At 40.3% G+C, this 18,692-nt stretch overlaps 1 protein-coding gene across 1 annotated transcript in view; it reads right to left on the bottom strand.

Annotated features, from left to right (window-relative positions):
• Positions 1-18,692, bottom strand: part of AGPAT4 (1-acylglycerol-3-phosphate O-acyltransferase 4) — a 41,201-nt gene that overhangs the window by 7,859 nt on the left and 14,650 nt on the right. The window contains exons 3-7 of the mRNA XM_070951456.1: positions 11,844-12,005; positions 6,787-6,940; positions 5,955-6,057; positions 4,583-4,658; positions 3,996-4,194 (exon numbers count right to left, since the gene is read on the bottom strand). Of these exons, the coding sequence (XP_070807557.1) occupies positions 3,996-4,194; positions 4,583-4,658; positions 5,955-6,057; positions 6,787-6,940; positions 11,844-12,005 (694 nt within the window). The remainder of the gene's footprint in view (positions 1-3,995; positions 4,195-4,582; positions 4,659-5,954; positions 6,058-6,786; positions 6,941-11,843; positions 12,006-18,692) is intronic.

Below are 18,692 nucleotides of genomic sequence, written 5' to 3'. Positions count from 1 at the left end.
TCTTTTTTCTCTGACAGCCCCAAATTATTGTAATGCCCCCTTCTGTCTCTTAATCTAGAAAAAGAAAATTTGGCCTATAGAAAATACAGGTAGTCCTTGATTTATGACCACAATTGAGCCCAAAATTTCTGTTATTAAGTGAGACATCTGGTAAGTGAGCATTTTACGACCTTTCTTGCCACAGTTGTTAAGTGAATCACTTCAGTTAGTAAGTTAGTAACCTGGTTGTTCAGTGAATCTGGCTTCCCCATTGACTTTGCTTGTCAGAAGGTCGCAAAAAGGGATCACATGATCCCAGGACACTGCAACCATCATAAATATGAATCAGTTGCCAAGCATCTGAATTTTGATCACATGATCATGGGAATGCTTTAAAGGTCATGGCTGTGAAAAATAGTCATAAGTCACTTTTCTCAGCTTTGAACGGTCATTAAATGAAGTGTTGTAAGTCGAGGACTACCTGTACTCAGGTTAGTGCCAAATTGCATTACATTACCTGGATAGTTGCAATGGTTGACTTCATGAGAGACAAACCAAAGGTATTCGTTATTAAAATATTGTCATGCACCAGTGGTGGGATTCAGCCGGTTCTCTACGGATCGCACAAACTGGTAGTGGTGACTGCAGGAGGCTCCACCCACCCACCCGGACGTAATGTGCGATTACTGTGCATGAACAGAAGGCCGTGTGAATGCACAGTTTTTGCATGCTCGTTTTTTGTGAACCCGTAGGGAAGGTAAGTGAATCCCACCTCTGCATGCAACAGAAATAAAACATACTTAGGAAAAAAAAAAGGGTATTCAAAGTGAAGGAAGTGAGACAATCTGCATCCTCAAAGCCCTGAAGATGGTAAAGGGGCCCAAGGGAAGAACTGTAAAGCAATGACACCAGCAAAACCACGGCATGATTCTGAAGGCTCTGCTTCAATTTTCTTCCACCCACTCCAATTACCCATTCACTTCTATAACCGATACAAAAATCATATTTGGCATAGAGCAGTGATGGCTAACCTTTTTGCCATCGCGTGCCAGGAGAGGGGGGCGGGGGAGGGTCGCGCGCGCACGTGCCCACGCGCATGCGTGCGCAACCCCCTCCCCCCCCGCTCCTGGCACATGATGGCCTAGTAGGCCCGTTTTTCTTTCTTACCTGGTTCCAGATCCTCTCTGTGTATCTGGGAAGGGCGAAAACAGCCTTTCCCACTCCCTTGGAGGCCCTACGGAGGCTCAAAGGGCCCATTTCCCAACTCTTGGTGGGACAGGAAGTGACATTTTTGCTGTCCCCAGCCTCCAGAACCTCTCTAGGAGTCTCTAGGAGCCTCTCTAGGAGTCTCTGGAGGCTGGGGACAGGAAAAAACATCACTTCCTGTCCCACTGGGAGTCGGGAAATGGGCCCTTTCAGCCTCCGTAGGGCCTCCAAGGGAGCGGGAAAGGCTGTTTTCGCCTTTCCCAGATACACAGAGAGGATCTGGAGCCAGGTAAGAAAGAAAAACAGGCCTTCCCCACCCCGCCCCCAGGCTCTCCAGAGGCAGGAAACAGCCTGTTTCCCTACTTCTGGTGGGCCCAGAAGGCCCGAAAATCAGCTGGCCGGCGCCCGCATGTGCCCCAGAGCTGAGCTGGCATGCCCACTAATATGGCTCCGCGTGCCACCTGTGACACGCATGCCATAGGTTCGCCATCACGGGCATAGAGCATTCAAGTTAAGTTTTAAATGCTTTAATCAATATTTGGAAGAAGTGCTGGGGACCTCATAGAAGCACAGAATCCCTACTAATTAAAGCAACCAATTCTTTATTTCAGACTTTAACGTGAGCCTGAATAGATGTGTTTGCTTTAATTAGTAGCACTATCCAAAATCCATGCACAGCTCTGATGATCAACAAGGAATTCCACACATCATAAAAGAAGAAAGAATCTATTTTGCTGCAGTTTCGGGCTGTCCATCATTTGTTCCTAACTAAGTACTTTGTAGAGTTTCCTAAAGTACACATTTGATCATTAAGCTCAGCAAGAAGTAGTGAAGTAAGAGGTAGGTCTTATCTAAGGATTTTGCTTTCCATAATGATAGTTCTCCTGCTTTAGATGAAGAGGCTGTGAGAAACCTATAACTTATATATAAGCAATGTTTCTCAGTCTTAATAACTTTAAAGATATGTGGATCTAAATTCCCAAAATTCTTGCAATAGCAGGGTTGAGAAGCATTGCTCTAGAGGGAAAGACAATAAAGAGAACACAAAGTGGAGGATTTCAAGACCACATTCCAGATAATTTGGAAATGAAAACTTGGCCTCATACACATACAGCTTTTCTACTCATATAGCCCTACCGTTTCTTATTCAACATTGCTTGAAAAACATAGGTGTTACTTGATGGGAAACTAGCATCATCAGAACCAATTGCCCATCTATGACCATTCATGCTCCATCCAGAATTTCATGAGAACAATAATAAAACAATATATACACTTGCTAGACAATGGCTGATGCACTTTCAGTTTATAACAATTTGGCTACAAAATAAAAGTAGAATGTTGAGCAAGATCAGTTCTTAAGCATAATTAATTAATTAATTACTCAACCAACCAACCAACCAATCAATCTGTATAGTTGCCCATCTCATCAGAAGCAACTCAACAGTGCACAACAATCATATAAAAAACACAGATTAAAAAACCACAGATGTGGGGGAAAATAAATAGCATAAAAAACAAATATACAAACCCCTAGGCAAAGAGAGAATAAAAATGGCAATCTTAACAATGGAGCCATCCAAGCATATCTCAGGTTCCCTGCGATCCCTAGGCCTCATAATATAACCAAGTGTTGAGGGCCTTCAGGAAAGTCAAAAAGGATGGAGCTAATTAATTTTGAGGGAAGAATATTCCTTAAGGTAGGGGCCATGGCAGAGAAGGCACGTCTCCTGGGATTTACCATATGTAGTTTCATTACAGAAGAGACCTGCAGCATGTGTCTTCTGCCAGATGATGGGACAGGGAGATGTAATTTTGGAGACAAGGCCCCTCAAGCAACCCAACCCCATACTATGAGTGGCTTTCAAGCTCAAAATCAGAACCTTGAATTGGACCCAGAAATAATCTGGCAACCAATGCAGCTCACAGAACAGAGATATAACATGTGGTCTTATAGAGGTAAATATAACTGCCTGTATCATTGCATTTTGTCCCAGCTGAAGCTTCTGGATACTTTTCATGGGAGCCCCATGTAGAACACATTACAGTAAGAGATGATTAAGGCATGAGTGACTCAGCAGAGAATTGATCAAACAGTTAAAAATGGCAGTGGGAAGTTTGCACCAGACTTGCAAGATTGATGTCAGCCCCTCCTGGTAAATCACAATTAGATGAGCTAATTCTATTTTATTGTAGGGTTACATTAACAACATCTTGCAAGTCTAAGCAATATCTTTCCTGCTGCCACCTAAGCCACTGATCAAGTAGGGTGGGTTCTTCCTAAATTTCCTTCTCTGACCATTAAGCCTCTGGGGCTCCTCCTTCTCGCTTGGTTGTTTCCCAGACAGCATCTCTTCATCAGCTCCAGAAGCAGTGGATCTTCCACTGTCCTCTATTCCATTCATACTAGGGAGGAAAAGCCAGGTGCTCTGAGACGCCATAAGGGTATTTTTAAGAAAGAAAGAAATGTCACAGAGAAAAGTTAGATGGATCTGAGAAACAATAAGCCACACGTTTGAAAATTTGCTAGTTTTACACGTTCTCTTCTGCCTTTTTTCTTCAGTATTTCCTAGTGCAGTTCCAACGCAGTTATGTAAACTTCTAAAAAACCAAGTAATTTGTAGGACAACAGCCCAATGAAATTTTAGATCACCTCTGTCTTCAGAGTTAAATTGAGATTACCAAAGCTCAACCTTACTCCTCCCACTCAAATTCATCTATCCACATTAGATGCTGAGGGCAGAGTTTTGGGGAGGGTTGTAAAGAGGGCCTTTATCATAGATGCAGCCTTGGGGCTGGAAACAACTCACCTGCAATCAAGACAGAGGCTACAGTGGCAAGTGTCAGGTATGAGCCACTGCTAATCATGTTGATGAGCAGCTTGAATAAAGGATAGAGTAGCAACAAGGCCCAGAAAAGCCAATTCAAGAGAGGCCATAGCCGCCGAGGAAGCACAAGCGGGATCCCTGGATAGCTTTCTGTCCTGTAGTATTCTTCTTGGAAGGTATCCTAGTCAGAAACAATATGGGAAAGAGCTGGTTATCTGCTAAATTCATCACTGCAAGCAGGAAGTGTGATTTCTCTCCCTATTTCTGGTGTTTCTGTTCCTCTAGGGAGGGTGCCACAGAAGACATACGCCTGATGCTATTGAGTACATTATTCCTCCACCCACCAAACTGCCATTTTCTCATTTGCAAAATCTACAGATTCAGTTCTTCTCTTTAAGAAAATTAAGCAATCGCTTTCAGATTTCAGGAATGGAAATTAGTAACAACTGAACAGAAAGAGCAGGGGTGGGCAATTAATTTTCTCAAGGGGCCACATGAGAGACTGGGATTGTTGTGGAGGGCCATCTCAAGTCTTAATCATCATAAGAATGGTTAAATAGTAAACCAACCTTTTCTTGATAGAGTTTGTAAAGCCAATCAGAACACTCCTGGTCGCTTTCCGGAACCTCCTCTAATGGAATCCGCCTAGAAATATTGAAGAAGAGAGCATAGGATGAAAAGAAGAGTTGAAAACAAACCATATAACCAACCTGCTCACTTTCATTTATGGTGGGAATGTAAGCAACAAGATTTGGATGGGAAAAATACAAGTTATTAGTGTTTCAATATAAACACATATGCACCAAAGACAAATTCCTTGTGTGTCCAATCACACTTGGCCTATAAAGAATTCTATTCTATTCTATTCTATTCTATTCTATTCTATTCTATTCTATTCTATTCTATTCTATTCTATTCTATTCTATTCTATTCTATTCTATTCTATTCTATTCTAGCTTTTTTCCCTCCTTCTATTCAATTATGCCCAATTCTTGCAGACTGCTTGGATTAGTCCCTGCAGTTTTCTTGGCAAGGTTTTTTAGAAGTGACTTGCCATTGCCTTTTTCCTAGGGCTAAGAGGACTAGAACTCAGAGCCTCCCAGTTTCTAGCCTGATGCCTTAATCACTATACCAAACTGGCTCTCCTAATATAAAGATATAATAATAAACTCTATTATTATAAAGAATTGTAGAGCTCAATTCAAAATGTCTTAGAGGCATTTTCACCAAAGTTCCTTTTGGATTACTATTACACGATACCTTTTAAAGATGTGCTCTACATGGGGCTCCCCTTGAAAAGCACCCGAAGGCTTCCACTGGTCCAGAATGCGGCCGCGCAGGTGATTATGGGAGCGTCATGGCGCTCCCATGTAACACCTCTCCTGCGCGAGCTGCACTGGCTTCCAGTGGTCTTTTGGGTGTAATTCAAGGTGTTGGTTATCACCTTTAGAGCGGTCCATGGCTTAGGACCTGGATATCTAAGAGACCGCCTTCTGCTGCCGAGAGCCTCCCACCGGCCAGTATGGTCCCACAGAGAGGGGCTCCTCGGGGTGCCATCGATCAAACAGTGTCAACTGGCAGCCCCCAGGAGGAGAGCTTTCTCTATGGGAGCACCTGCCCTCTGGAACGAGCTCCCCCCGGAGATACGGACGATCCCAGACTTACAAACTTTTTGCCAGGCCCTAAAGACTTTCTTATTTCACCAAGCCGGGCTGGCCTAATTTTTAAATTTTTTAAATTGTTTAATTTTAATCTGAATTTTAATGGGGTATTTAAACTGTTGGGCCAAATTATTTAATTTATTTTAAATTGCTTTTAAATTTTGTATTTTGTGTTTTTACCTTTGGCTGTTCACCGCCCTGAGTCCTTCGGGAGAAGGGCGGTATATAAATTTAAAAAATAAATAAATAATAAAATAAATGTTAAGAAAAAGGTACTTGCCTTACGTATAAATCTGCATGGTATTTCTTCCCATGTAAAATTCCAAGCAGTGTTGGATTTTCATTATTTCTGAAGTTCAGTGTAGAATCATATACAGCTGAAACTGTAGAATAGGGCACATTAAAGCATGTCAGAGGTTTCAAAACATATCACGATCCTGTGACCACCATGTAAGCTCAGGTTATCAAAATGAGGAGCTTTGGCAGTTAAGAGGAAAAATAATTGTTATAGTTTAGTACCAAATACAAACAAGGTTACGAAAAGGCTGTGAAGGCATGGCCAGATTTTGTTGTGTTCCAAGAAAATAGAGCAGAAGTTCAAAGTTTAATCCAGCCATAAAAATACAACTTTATGTTTTTTAAATAGACTGGTTCAAATGTCAACCCAACCATCCCTAGTGCACTTTACAGGAGTCTACTTCAGCGGAAGATGGTTTTCAGAGCTTTTGAATTCTAGTGGGTCCCAAAGTTGCTAATCACAGCTTATTGAATGAACAAAGCAACAAATTATAATTGTTAAGAGGCACTGACGTAGCTCGTTTTCTTCCTGCTGCAAAGGAGGGAATTAAGGAATTGGAGATATGTGGCTAAATCTCACACCTCAATTAAATCAAGATAAGACTATCTAAATATGATTAGTGAGACCTGAAGAAAGACTTAAAGGAAGATATTGTTTAACTATCACCATCCCTCAACAGGGCTATTTTTCAGAACATGGCAATCAGAAGATGTCCACTTCCTTTATTTCCAAATGCCAGTGTAACTAAAAGATACATCTGATTACAAACATTTCAAATGGCGGTCTTAGATGTGTTGGGTATGTTATTCCTTACCTACATTTCTCAAACATTGGACGGTGATTGCAAATCCTTTGGTTCTCGGGAGGAGGTGATGTTTGAGCTTTGGCAAGCCTTTAGCTTCGGCCACCTGCATGCTGATTTCATGTTTTTGCTCAGTAAATCTTGTGCCTTCACAGTGAATCAAAAACTGAAGAGAAGAAGAAGAAGAAAGAAAACTGAAGAGATATATTGGGAGTGTGGGAGGAAGAAGTACATTTCTTTATGGAATACTGCATGCCAATGTATGGGGCACAGAGGAAAACAAAAGACCACTCTATACATTAATCACAACACTGTGATAAATCTCAAATACACACCTTTTTCTTAAGACCTAAACATCATGAGCCATCTACAATTCAGGAAGAGCAATCTGCAAGGCTCTTCATGTTTTACTACAGATTTTAGCTGATAAGGCCTTTTTGCAAGAACAATTAACATGCAGTTTTAGCATCACAATGTTCTTTTTTTGAGTACCAGTAGCTGCTTTCTCTCTTGTCCAAAGAACACATCCATTTCCTGTTTGAACTATTTTAAAAACACAAAGACTGTATTGCTATCAGCACTATTTTGAGCATGAGTAGTTGCAACAGGGTAAAGTTAGGGGTTAAGGAGCATTTCATCAGAAACATTTATCAATTCCTATTTAGACTCTCCTATCTGATTGAGCAGCAATCACAGAACACAGCATCATCATAATAATAACTTTATTGTCATTGTACGTGTATACACAGTATACCCATATAACGAAATTCACTTAACACCCAAAGACCAGGTCCAACACACATAACAATCCCCAAACACACTCCCACCTCCACAATTCCCCATCCCTAAACCACCCAAACATCCACACAACAGACCAAGTAATTCTCATATCATATCATATCAGAAATAGCAGACAGCGTAGCAGAAATAGTGAAAGATGGTTGAAAGCAGTATTGGTTGCATTCTGAACATCAAGTTACATATTACATTTGGAGGGGAGGTAAGAGTCGCCTTATCAGTGAGATGGGCGGCACAAAAAATTATTAATAAATAAATAAGGGCAGAAGCTTCTTGTCTGAATCATGGTGGCCCTATTCAACCTTGGATGCCAATACAGCAAGGGCTGAATTAGATGGATAAAATGTGCAGAGCAAGGGTGGGCAATTAATTTTCTCAAGGGGTCACATTAGAAACTGGGACTGTTGGGGAGATCTGAACCAAAAGGACTGTGAAGGTGTGTAAGTATGCAAGCATGCACATACATAAATTGAAAATAAAACAGCAGTCGTCTTCAAAATAAAAGTAATTCATGTGGGCTGGACAGGGACATTCAAAGGGCCAGATGTGGCTTGGCTAGGGGAGAAATTAAGTGTTTTTATATTGAGGCACCTGGTCTACCCCAACATGTGGGAGGGAGCATTCTGCTTCCCTTTCACCTTTCAGCTCCAATCCAGGAGCCCTCAAGCAGTCACATTCACAACAAACCATTTTTATATCAAATTTGTATTTCTCTGATAAAGAACACTTAATCTCTCCCCTGGCTCAAGCTGATGAATGGAGGAGAACTTATGGCTCAGAGGTTAATACAACTGCCTAATATGCAGGCAGCCCAAGTTTGAATCTGAGTAAGGGTATGTCTAGCTGATGAGAGCTAAATAGCTTGAAATAGCTATTTTTTTATTTCTTTATCAGCGATCCTCAATGCAGTATATAATGTGTAAAAGCCAAATGCAGGTTTAATAACAGACTGAATCAAGTCCATATTGCATTCTAGACAGTGGTGGGATTCAAGTAATTTAACAACTAGTTCTCTGCCCTAATGATTTCTTCCAACAACCAGTTTGCCATACTGTTCAGAAAGTTAACAACCGGTTCTCCCGAAGTGGTGCGAACTGGCTGAATCCCATCACTGATTCTAGATTAGACCAGCAGTCAATCTTTTCAAAGCTGGATCTGTTTTTATACATACATACATATGCATTTAGACTAGGAGTGAAATGTTACTACCGGTTCTGTGGGTGTGGCTTGGTGGGGGGTTAATGTGACTGGGTGGGTGTGGCCAACTTTTTTTTTTAACTTTTCAAAACATTTTTTCTAATGTTTTGAAAAACCTCTGCTGATCAGGCAACTCAGCTGGGATCGTCAGAGACTTTTCAAAGCATTTTTTTTACAACCTCTTTGGCCAAGAGGTTGCAGAAAAAAATGCTTTGAAAAGCCTCTGACGATCCCAGCTGAGCCTCACGATCATCAGAGGCTTTTTTTTTTTTACTTTTAAAAGCATTTTTTCATCGGAAGAGGTTGTAGAAAAAATGCTTTTAAAAATAATTTTTAAAAAGCCTCTGATGATCCTGCGGCACAGCTGGGCATGGGGAGGGGCAGAGATTTTTGCTACCAGTTCTCCGAACCACCTGCCATCATCGCTACCGGATCCGGCGATCCAGTCCGAACTGGGAACATTTCACCCCTGATTTAGACTCACTTTTTAATTGTTCTTATATAGGTAGCCCTTGACATATTGACCACCATTGAGCCCAAAATTTATGTTGCTAAGTGAGACATTTGTTAAGTGAGTTTTGTCCCATTTTATGCTTTTCTTGCCACATTTGTTAAGTGAATCACGGCAGTTGTTAAGTTAGTAACACATTGTTAAGTGAATCTGGCTTCCCCAGTGACTTTGTTGTCAGAAGGTTGCAAGACGGGATCACATGACCCCGGGACACTGCAAGCATCATAAATATGAACCAGTTGTCAAGCATCCAAATATAAATCACGTGACCATGGGGATGCTGCAATGGTCATAAGTGTGAAAAACGGTCATAAGTCACTTTTTTCAGTGACATTGTAACTTTGAATGGTCAATAAATGAACTGCTGTATGTTGAAACTACCTGTATTTGTATGGTAGCCTTGGCCAACTGGACAGGGAAGCATTTACTTTTACTTTTTTTATTTATTTTATTTATTAAATTTGTATACCGCCCTACTTCCGAAAGACTCAGGGTGGTGAACAGCCAAATAAAATACATATAATACAAATGTTAAAAAACCATTAAAATACAATTAAATAATTGGCCCGGAAAACGAAATTTAAAACACCCCAAATTCGTAAGACAAATTTAAAATTTAGAAATTTTAAATTTTTTAAAAAAGTTTAAAAGAGAGGTTAGGCCAGGCCGGCCTGCTGGAAAAGAAATGTTTTGATGGCACGGCGGAAAGCGCACAGGTCCGGGATCCTCCGTATCTCCGGGGGGAGCTCGTTCCAGATGGCGGGTGCCCCCACCGAGAAGGCTCTCCCCCTGGGGGCCACCAGTCGACATTGTTTGGCCGACGGCACCCTGAGGAGCCCCTCTCTATGGGAGCGTACTGGTCGGTGAGAGGCTACTGGTGGAAGAAGGCGGTCTCGTAGATACCCCGGTCCTAAGCCATGGAGCGCTCTAAAGGTGGTAACCAAATAACTTTTTATTGTCATTTTAAATCAAATCATAATTCCAGCCAAACACCTGAAGAGTGGGCAGTACAGGTAGTCTTCCACTTTCAACAGTTCATTTAGTGACCGTTCGAAGTTACAATGACATTGAAAAAAGTGAGTTATAACTGTTTTTCACACCTATGACCATTGCAGGACTCCATGATCACGTGATCAGATACTTCGTAACCGACTTCCATTTATGGCAGTTGCAGTATCCCGGGTCATATGATCACTTTTTGCAACTTTCTGATAAGCAAAGTCAACGGGGAAGTCACATTTACTTAACAACTGTGTTACCAACTTAACAACTACAGTGTTTCACTTATCAACTGTGGCAAACGAGGTCGTAAAATGAAGCAAAACTCACTTAACAACTGAGTCATTTAGCAACAATAATTTTGGGCTTAATTGTGGTCATAAGTTGAGGACTGCCTCTAAGTGCTTTTCAAGCAGCAATCTAAATCTCTACAGGTAGTCCTCGACTTACGATCACAAATGACCCCAAAATTTCTGTTGTTAAGTGAGACATTTGTTAAGTGAATTTTGTTCTGTTTTATGACATTTTTTGTCACAGTTGTTAAGTGAATTGCTGCAGTGGTTAAATTAGTAACATGGTTGTTAAGTGAATCTGGCTTCCTCATTTATTTTGCTTGTCAGAAGGTTGCAAAAGGTGATCGCATGACCCTGGGATACTGCAACCGTCATAAATATGAATCTTGATCAAATGACCATAGGGATCAAATGACTACAGGGATGATGCAATGGTCGTAAGAGTGAAAAAAGATCATGTCACTTTTTTCAGTGTTATTGTAATGTTGAATAGTCACTAAATGAACTATTGTAAATCGAGATTTCCTGTACTCCATGGGGGAGGAAAAACCCTTTCATCCGACAAACAGTAAAAATGCAACCATATAAACTTTTACAAAATACACAAACTGCCCTGAATTTAACCAGGTTTTTGAATAGATATGTCGAGGCATGCACAATAAAACCTACATGGGTCATCTTAATTTAATTTAATTTAATTTAATTAATTAAATTTATATGCCGCCCCTCTCCGAAGACTCAGGGCGGCTCACAATACATTTTAAAATATCATTATAAAAAGACATTGAAAAATTAAAAACATTAAAAACATTAAAAACAGTTTCAGTTTAAAGAGCAGTACTAAAATATCAGCAAACCAATCTTTCAGAAAGTCAATAGAAATAAATCATGAGCCCAAAATAGAAATAAATCATGAACCCCATGACAAAATAAATCTAGATGTATTGTTTTGAGTGATTTGTTTCCAGCTTATGCAAGTTTTTGCCTCCCCCCACACTTATGCCTATGAGTTTCTAATAGTCAGGCCCGATTTCCTCCCTTCTCATTTTTCAGTGAATGAATAAGTAATTCTCCCATTTATGACTCCACCTGCACTCTCTCTTAATGGAAAAAATGAAACTGAAATGACTATCTCATCTCCCTTTCTTGATTTGTAACATTAATAGAACATATTTTATTCAGGTTCAGAGAGTGATTTTAGCCTTATGCCTGCCAGGCTTTCTAAAAATGCAGTTGTGATGAGGGTGCTTCTTGACAGGAATGTCTCATACCCAGAAGTGTTCAGGATAATCTCGGAGATTGAGCAGGCTGCGCATGATAGTTTTCCGATCCTCCTCCCATTTTCGCTTGCAGAACACCATCTCTAGGAAGTACCACATCCAGCCAATGATCGGCATGTAGGAAAGTTCTTTCTTGGCAAAGACTTTGGAACTCTATAAAACATACAGAAAAAGAGACTGAGACACAAATCCAAATTATTTGGATAGATATTGGTATGATACGACAAGAAGGATTGCAATTGGATGAAGTACAACTGGCTCCCAATGGCTTTGGAAAATAACATCTGAGAATGTACGCTACTTAAAAGCATATACATATACAGTACCTATATACCAGTGGTAGAATTCAATTTTTTTTACTACCGGTTCTGTGGGCATGGCTTGGTGGGTGTGGTGTGGCTTGGTGGGCGTGGCTTGGTGGGCGTGGCAGGGGAAGGATACTGCAAAATCCCCATTCCCTCCCCACTCCTGGGGGAAGGATATTGCAAAATCTCCATTCCCTCCCCACTTTGGAGCCAGCCAGAGGTGGTATTTGCTGGTTCTCCGAACTACTCAAAATTTCTGCTACTGGTTCTCCAGAACCTGTCAGAACCTGCTGGATTTCACCCCTGTTATATACTACCTATGACCTTATAAGTAGCCTAGTAGCATATGACTTTTTCAGGACAGCAAAATCTACTGGGTGATCAATGAAAATTCCAGTTCCTGGGTTATTTCTTTACATGGCAGCCATACTGAAAAGTTTTCCCTTGGTTGTCTGGTATTGGTGTGGTGGAAGAATCATAAAGAAAACTAGAATCGAACCAGAGGGAGGGAGGAATAAGAAGCATTAACATATACCCAGTAATGTTCTTCTTTCTTTCCATCAGCTTTTAAGTATGAGTTGCAAACGACTTAACAACACATAATCAACCAATTTAATACCCCCACTGTTTTAGTACAAGTTCTAGCACAAATGTTGCTTTATCACCTTCTGAGATTTCATGTTTCATTGCATAGTTAATATTCCCCTTTTATGAAACCAATATTCCAGCATTTAATTTTTGCTACTCAGAGCAAATTTACTCTCAATTCAACTTTTACATGGCCTATTTCATAAGGCAAATACTGTCCCTTCATAGAGAAATAAGGGGGGAAACAATTATATTATTTAAATATTTTATACAATATAAAACATATTACACACTATGAATGAATTAAAAAAGGCCTGACATGAACATAATGATCTCCAAATAAAAGGAGTTAAACTTTTAAAAAAGGTATTGACTTGAGCTTCAGAAGTGTCAAGACTACGTTTAGGGAAAAAATGTATTAGAGAATCGTGTGCAAGCTTTGAGAACTTCTCTGCATCAACACCATCCCTAAAGGTGATCAGGTTTCCTGATTGATGTTAAAAACAAGTTTAAGGTAGGCTGAAATTATCAGGACAATTAGGCATTGTCCTTGCAGCAGCTTGCATCATGCTCATCTAAGATCTTTTATTCAGCAGCAGAATATCATGTCAACATTGTACCAACTGCTGTTCAGTAGAAAAACAGTGTCTTTATTGTAGCACTCAAAATTTTGATTCAAGGTACTCTTTGTTCTATTTTCATTCTGGGTATTTGGTTTCTACTTTGTTATTAGAATGCTTTATACTGATCTGTCAAATGGAAATAAAAACTAAGAACAAACAATTTTTCAGCTGGGGAAAAGTAAACATTTTATTACCTAATGAAAGCGATTGTCTTCATTGTATTATGTCAACCTTCATAATGCATTTTAACCTTATACCCTACAAAATACTCTTAATACAGCCTAATGACATGTTTTGCTGAGTGGTGGGGCAGTTGTCAGTGCCCAGGCAATTGGTTCTTTTGGATCCAGGGCAGTGGTGGGTTGCCCTCGGTTCGGACCGGTTTGCAAGAACCGGTATTAAAACTGGCGGGAGGCTCCGCCCACAGACCCTGTCATCGGGAAGCTTCTGCGCATGCGCGGAAGCGAAGTGCACACACGCGGCCCTGTTGCGAACCGGTAGTAAAAGTAAGTAGAACCTTTGATCCAGAGACAATGAACACTCCAGTAAATGAAGAGATTTTAAATTTTATTATTAACCCAAACAAACAAATTTAAAAGCATAACATAAAAGCATACATACCAAACAAGATGATACCCAACAACACCCTCCTTAAAAACAGCAGAGATATCCAAGGGCAGCCCAATACTTAAAGGACAGAACTAGAGCTTTTTATTAAAATCTGGCACCATGAACTTCATGGCCCCGTGTCTATGGTTACAGGACCGAAAGACCTGACCTTGACCGGATAGCACATGATTAAAAAAATCTGAGACTTTCACAGATAAGAGAAACTTTACCTCTATGTGAAGGTTCCCCTCCCCGCTCCTTTCTTCTTTACTCAGCAAATAAGAATAAAACAAACAAGCAGGTTAGCTCAGAATTAGCTCCAAACTTCTCGACTTTTCTTGGTATGAAGAAGAAATCAAAATATGCCACTAAATGCCTTGAAATAACAATGGTGTTCCTCATTGCCACTACACAATATCAATGGTTTGATTCAACATTTTGAATCATAAAGATCAGTCAAATATAAAAGATGAGACTCATTTTGAAAAATACAGAATGCAACATGAGAAAAACAATCATGCCCCACATATATCAATTCAATATATAGGACGTCACTTTCGACCACTTGTTAGAGAGTACACTGACTTCTTTCCTGCTTGGAGTACAAAATGCAAGTAGAAGAGAGAAATGTACATCTGCCTTTCTTGGAAAATGAACAGATAATTGGAAAATAAATTAACCTAAATGCAAATACATGGATCCAGTCACTGATGATGAAAAGCCATTATAAATAGAACAGAATCCTATACCTCACATATTTTCCTTAACTCTATTCACATTAATTCAAATTAATTTGTCAAAATTGAGACAAAGCTCCAGAGAATATATATAATTTTATTTACATAGTAGAATAATCCTGCTTCAAATTACCTCTAACTATTAGTGTACCACGAGGACGCGGTGGCTCAGTGGCTAAGACACTGAGCTTGTCGATCAGAATGGTCAGCGGTTCGAATCCCTAGTGCTGCGTAAGGGGGTGAGCTCCCGTTACTTGTCCCAGCTTCTGCCAACCTAGCAGTTCGAAAGCATGTAAAAATGCAAGTAGAAAAATAGGGACCACCTTTGGTGGGAAGGTAACAGTGTTCCATGTGCCTTCGGCGTTTAGTCATGCCGGCCACATGACCACGGAGACATCTTTGGACAGCGCTCGCTCTTTGGCTTAGAAACGGAGATGAGCACCGCCCCCTAGAGTCGGGAACGACTAGCACGCATGTGCGAGGGGAACCTTATTAGTGGACTAAAAGAGTACACTTTTAGAGTGTACACTACCTTATTAGTGTATTAAAAGAGTTCAGTGATGAAAAGGAATCTAAATTCTACCTCTTGAAAAGAAAATCAGAAACACAAGTTGTGGATTCTTACTTCAGAGTTAAAGCATACTACAGGAGAAGTAATAGGATTTAATTCCTTTAGCTGTATATGAATTCAAGGGCACTGAATGTCCCTGCTGATGCATTATCTGGATTCTAGTTACTGTCACAATTGGTTACCTTGGCAAGAGCCAGATCTGCCCAACTTCCATGAAAGTGACACATACGGGTTTTGACACTATCTCTGATGTTATGAATGCTGGTACCCTTTAATAATACTACACTGGCATTTCAAAGCATTTCTTTTGTTGGGTCAACTTTTCTAATGCTAAGGACAACACTTCCTTAGCTGCTTTTATTTCACAAGCTTAAAAGCAGGAGAAAATTGGTAAATACTTTATCACTGGTCATACATACAAAAGGCATTATTTGGCATTATTATTCTGTCTTTCAATGCTGGTATTTCAGGATGGTTCACAACTGCAGATTAAAACTGAACAATAAATTCAGGTTGAAGCAATATATTAAGAACACAAGAATAAAAAAAAAGGAGAATAAGCACAAAAACCTGATTTCTGGGTATTTTCACTGGGCCATCAAGCCCAATCCTCTCCCTAGTGTGTGAATTCAAATTAAAGCAAATTAAAGATGTGTGTCTGTCCTTTGCTTGAACTTGTCTGATGAAGGGGAGGTGACCATCTCTCTGAACAGGTGATTCTTACTGTTCTTAGTTTTAAGGAATGTTTTTCTAACATTCAATCAGAATCTGGAATTCTGGGATTTATACCCATTATTCCAAGGGTGAAATCTACTTACCTTCCCTACCAGTTCGGAAGTGCACTTGCCGTGCACCTGCGCATGCTTACCTTGTGCACACGCCATTGTCACATCCAATTTTTAACCCTCTGCGCATGCACAGAGGGTCAAAAACAGGTTACTTCCTGGTTCAAAACAGGAAGTAATGACATCTGGGTGGATGGGCAGAGCCTTGTGCTTCCCTCGCTACCAGTTCGCCGAACCACATGCTGCTGCCTCTACCGGTTCGTGCGAGCTGGACAGAACCGGTAGGATTTCACCACTACATTATTCCATTACCTGTGTTCTGCAATGAGCAAGAACAGATTTTAACCATGTGATATCCTTCCAAGTATTTGAACATTGTTATCATTCCTTTCATTCAGTCACCTTTCCTCTAAGCTAAACATACCCAGCTCCCCTTCACAGGAGAGGTTTCCGTTTCACAGGTCTTAGTTTTTAACTATCCTAGTTGTTCTTTGAAGTTATTCCATTTTGTTCTGAATATTTAAACTGCGACCCCCAAAACGGAAACAGTACTCAAGATGGTCTTTGACCAATGAAGAATGTCATTTAACAATTATTTCTCATCGTTTGGATAATTTACTTTGGTTGAGGCAACCTCAAATTTTGTTTGTCTTTTTTGACTGCATAGTTGGCTCATTCTCAAGTTGCAACTGCTTGGTATTCAAGCATATTTTTTCTGAAATACAACTGTCAAGGCGCATTTCTCCCATTCTACATTCCACTTTATTTTTATTTCTGTTAATTCAGCCCATTTCTCTCTTCTTAATTTTATTTCTGTTTTCTATGGTAATAGCCAATTTTGTTACCTACACAAAATTAGTAAGCATTCCCTACACCCTCATCAAAATAATAAAAAAGAAACAATAGCAAAGAACCAAGGAGATAAATGCTTTAAATATCTTTCTCCAATTTGATCAGGAATCACTGATGCACTAATTTTTGAGCCAGCAATTAATCCTCATGTTATGTAATCTATTTTATAATCATCAATAAATCAAGACATGTATCTATTAAGAAAGTTGTCTAATCAAAAGATATGCTCAATTTAGCAAGATTGTCTGTGGCATTCTTTAGACTCCTATTGCTGATTTTGAACATGGGGATATTTGCCCACTTCTACCATTTGGCACTTCACCATTTCTCAAAGATAATGCATATCAATATAGGTAGCTCATCAGCAAGTTCCTCCATTATCCTAAAATGTAATTATCACCGCTTTAAGATACAGTGCAATTCCTTGTACTGTTCTACTGTTTTTGTTCCTTTGGGAAAAAACCTACATTCTTCAACTGCTGCATTCCAGTCAAGGAAGTCATTCTGCTATTATTCCATTATTACCTCTTCAATCAGCCTCCTCCCCCTCCTCACATTTCTATACTCCATCTTCTTTGCTTTTGAGCCTTATTTTAATTATCAGCCTATGGTTGAGAAAGCCATATTTGAGCAACATTTCCATTTTGCAAAGTGTGAACAAGTTTTTTTCTAAGCTCTTTCCTTCGGGGTCTTTGTTTATAACCTCTACAGCGTAAGTCACTCTTAACTGTCTTCGGCTAAAAAGCACATATTTGGCCCAAATACGTTCTTACTATTCCTTGTGAGGACAACCCATTTCAGGCTAACCCATCATCTTCCACATCACTGAGGATTTATGGTTCCAGACATCACATCTTTTGATAGGTTCTATAATGCGGTGGCTCAGTGGCTAAGACGCTGAGCTTGTCGATCGAAAGGTTGGCAGCTTAGCGGATTGAATCCCTAGTGCTGCGTAATGGGGTGAGCTCCTGTTACTTGTCCCAGCTTCTGCCAACCTAGCAGTTCAAAAGCATGTAAAAAATGCAACTAGAAAAATAGGGACCACCTTTGGTGGAAGGTAACAGCGTTCCGTGCGCCTTTGGTGTTTGGTTATGCAGACCACATGACCACAGAGACATCTTTGGACAGCACTGGCTCTTCGGCTTTGAAACAGAGATGAGCACCACCCCGTAGAGTCGGGAACGACTAGCACATATGTGCGAGGGAACCTTTACCTTTATAAGTTGTTCTCTCATATTCCAGATCTTCTGGTGGGCAGCACACATAATGAGCTGAAAGAGTGGTTGGTAGGCATTCATTAAAGATCCTAGTAGTAATCAGCCCCCATCCACCACAGCTCTTCCTTTAGTCTTGCAGAACATAGTTGTATCTCTGCCTTTTAAGGATCCACTGTCCTGTCTCCTGTTCTGCAGTGTTTCTCTCTTCTAAATACTCAGTCTGTTTCACTGCAAGAACCTAAAAACTGTTTCTAGTGCGTAGCAAATGCAGAGTATTAATAAGGGAGAATATTTGTAGCTCAGGGTTGACATGAGGGATCCTTGGTGGTCTCTGAGCTTGTTTTCTTGCAGATGTTTCATTACCCATTACCCATAGGCAGTGGTGGGATTCAAATAATTTAACAACCAGTTCTCTGCCCTAATGACCAGCTGGGTAGGCATGACTAGGTGGTCATGTGACTGTGGGCGTGGCCAACTCAACTTCACTCACATTGATGGGCACTTCGACTTATCGGTTACAATGTAATAAGGGTTAAGCAGAGAGGCAGTTTCT

Source organism: Pituophis catenifer, unplaced genomic scaffold, assembly GCF_029215685.1.
Source record: "Pituophis catenifer annectens isolate HBS135680 unplaced genomic scaffold, rPitCat1.0.hap2 SCAF_1, whole genome shotgun sequence".
Classification (NCBI taxonomy): domain Eukaryota; kingdom Metazoa; phylum Chordata; class Lepidosauria; order Squamata; family Colubridae; genus Pituophis; species Pituophis catenifer.
The sequence above is the reverse complement of the archived record's forward strand: the minus strand, read 5'-3'. Positions and strand labels throughout refer to the sequence as shown.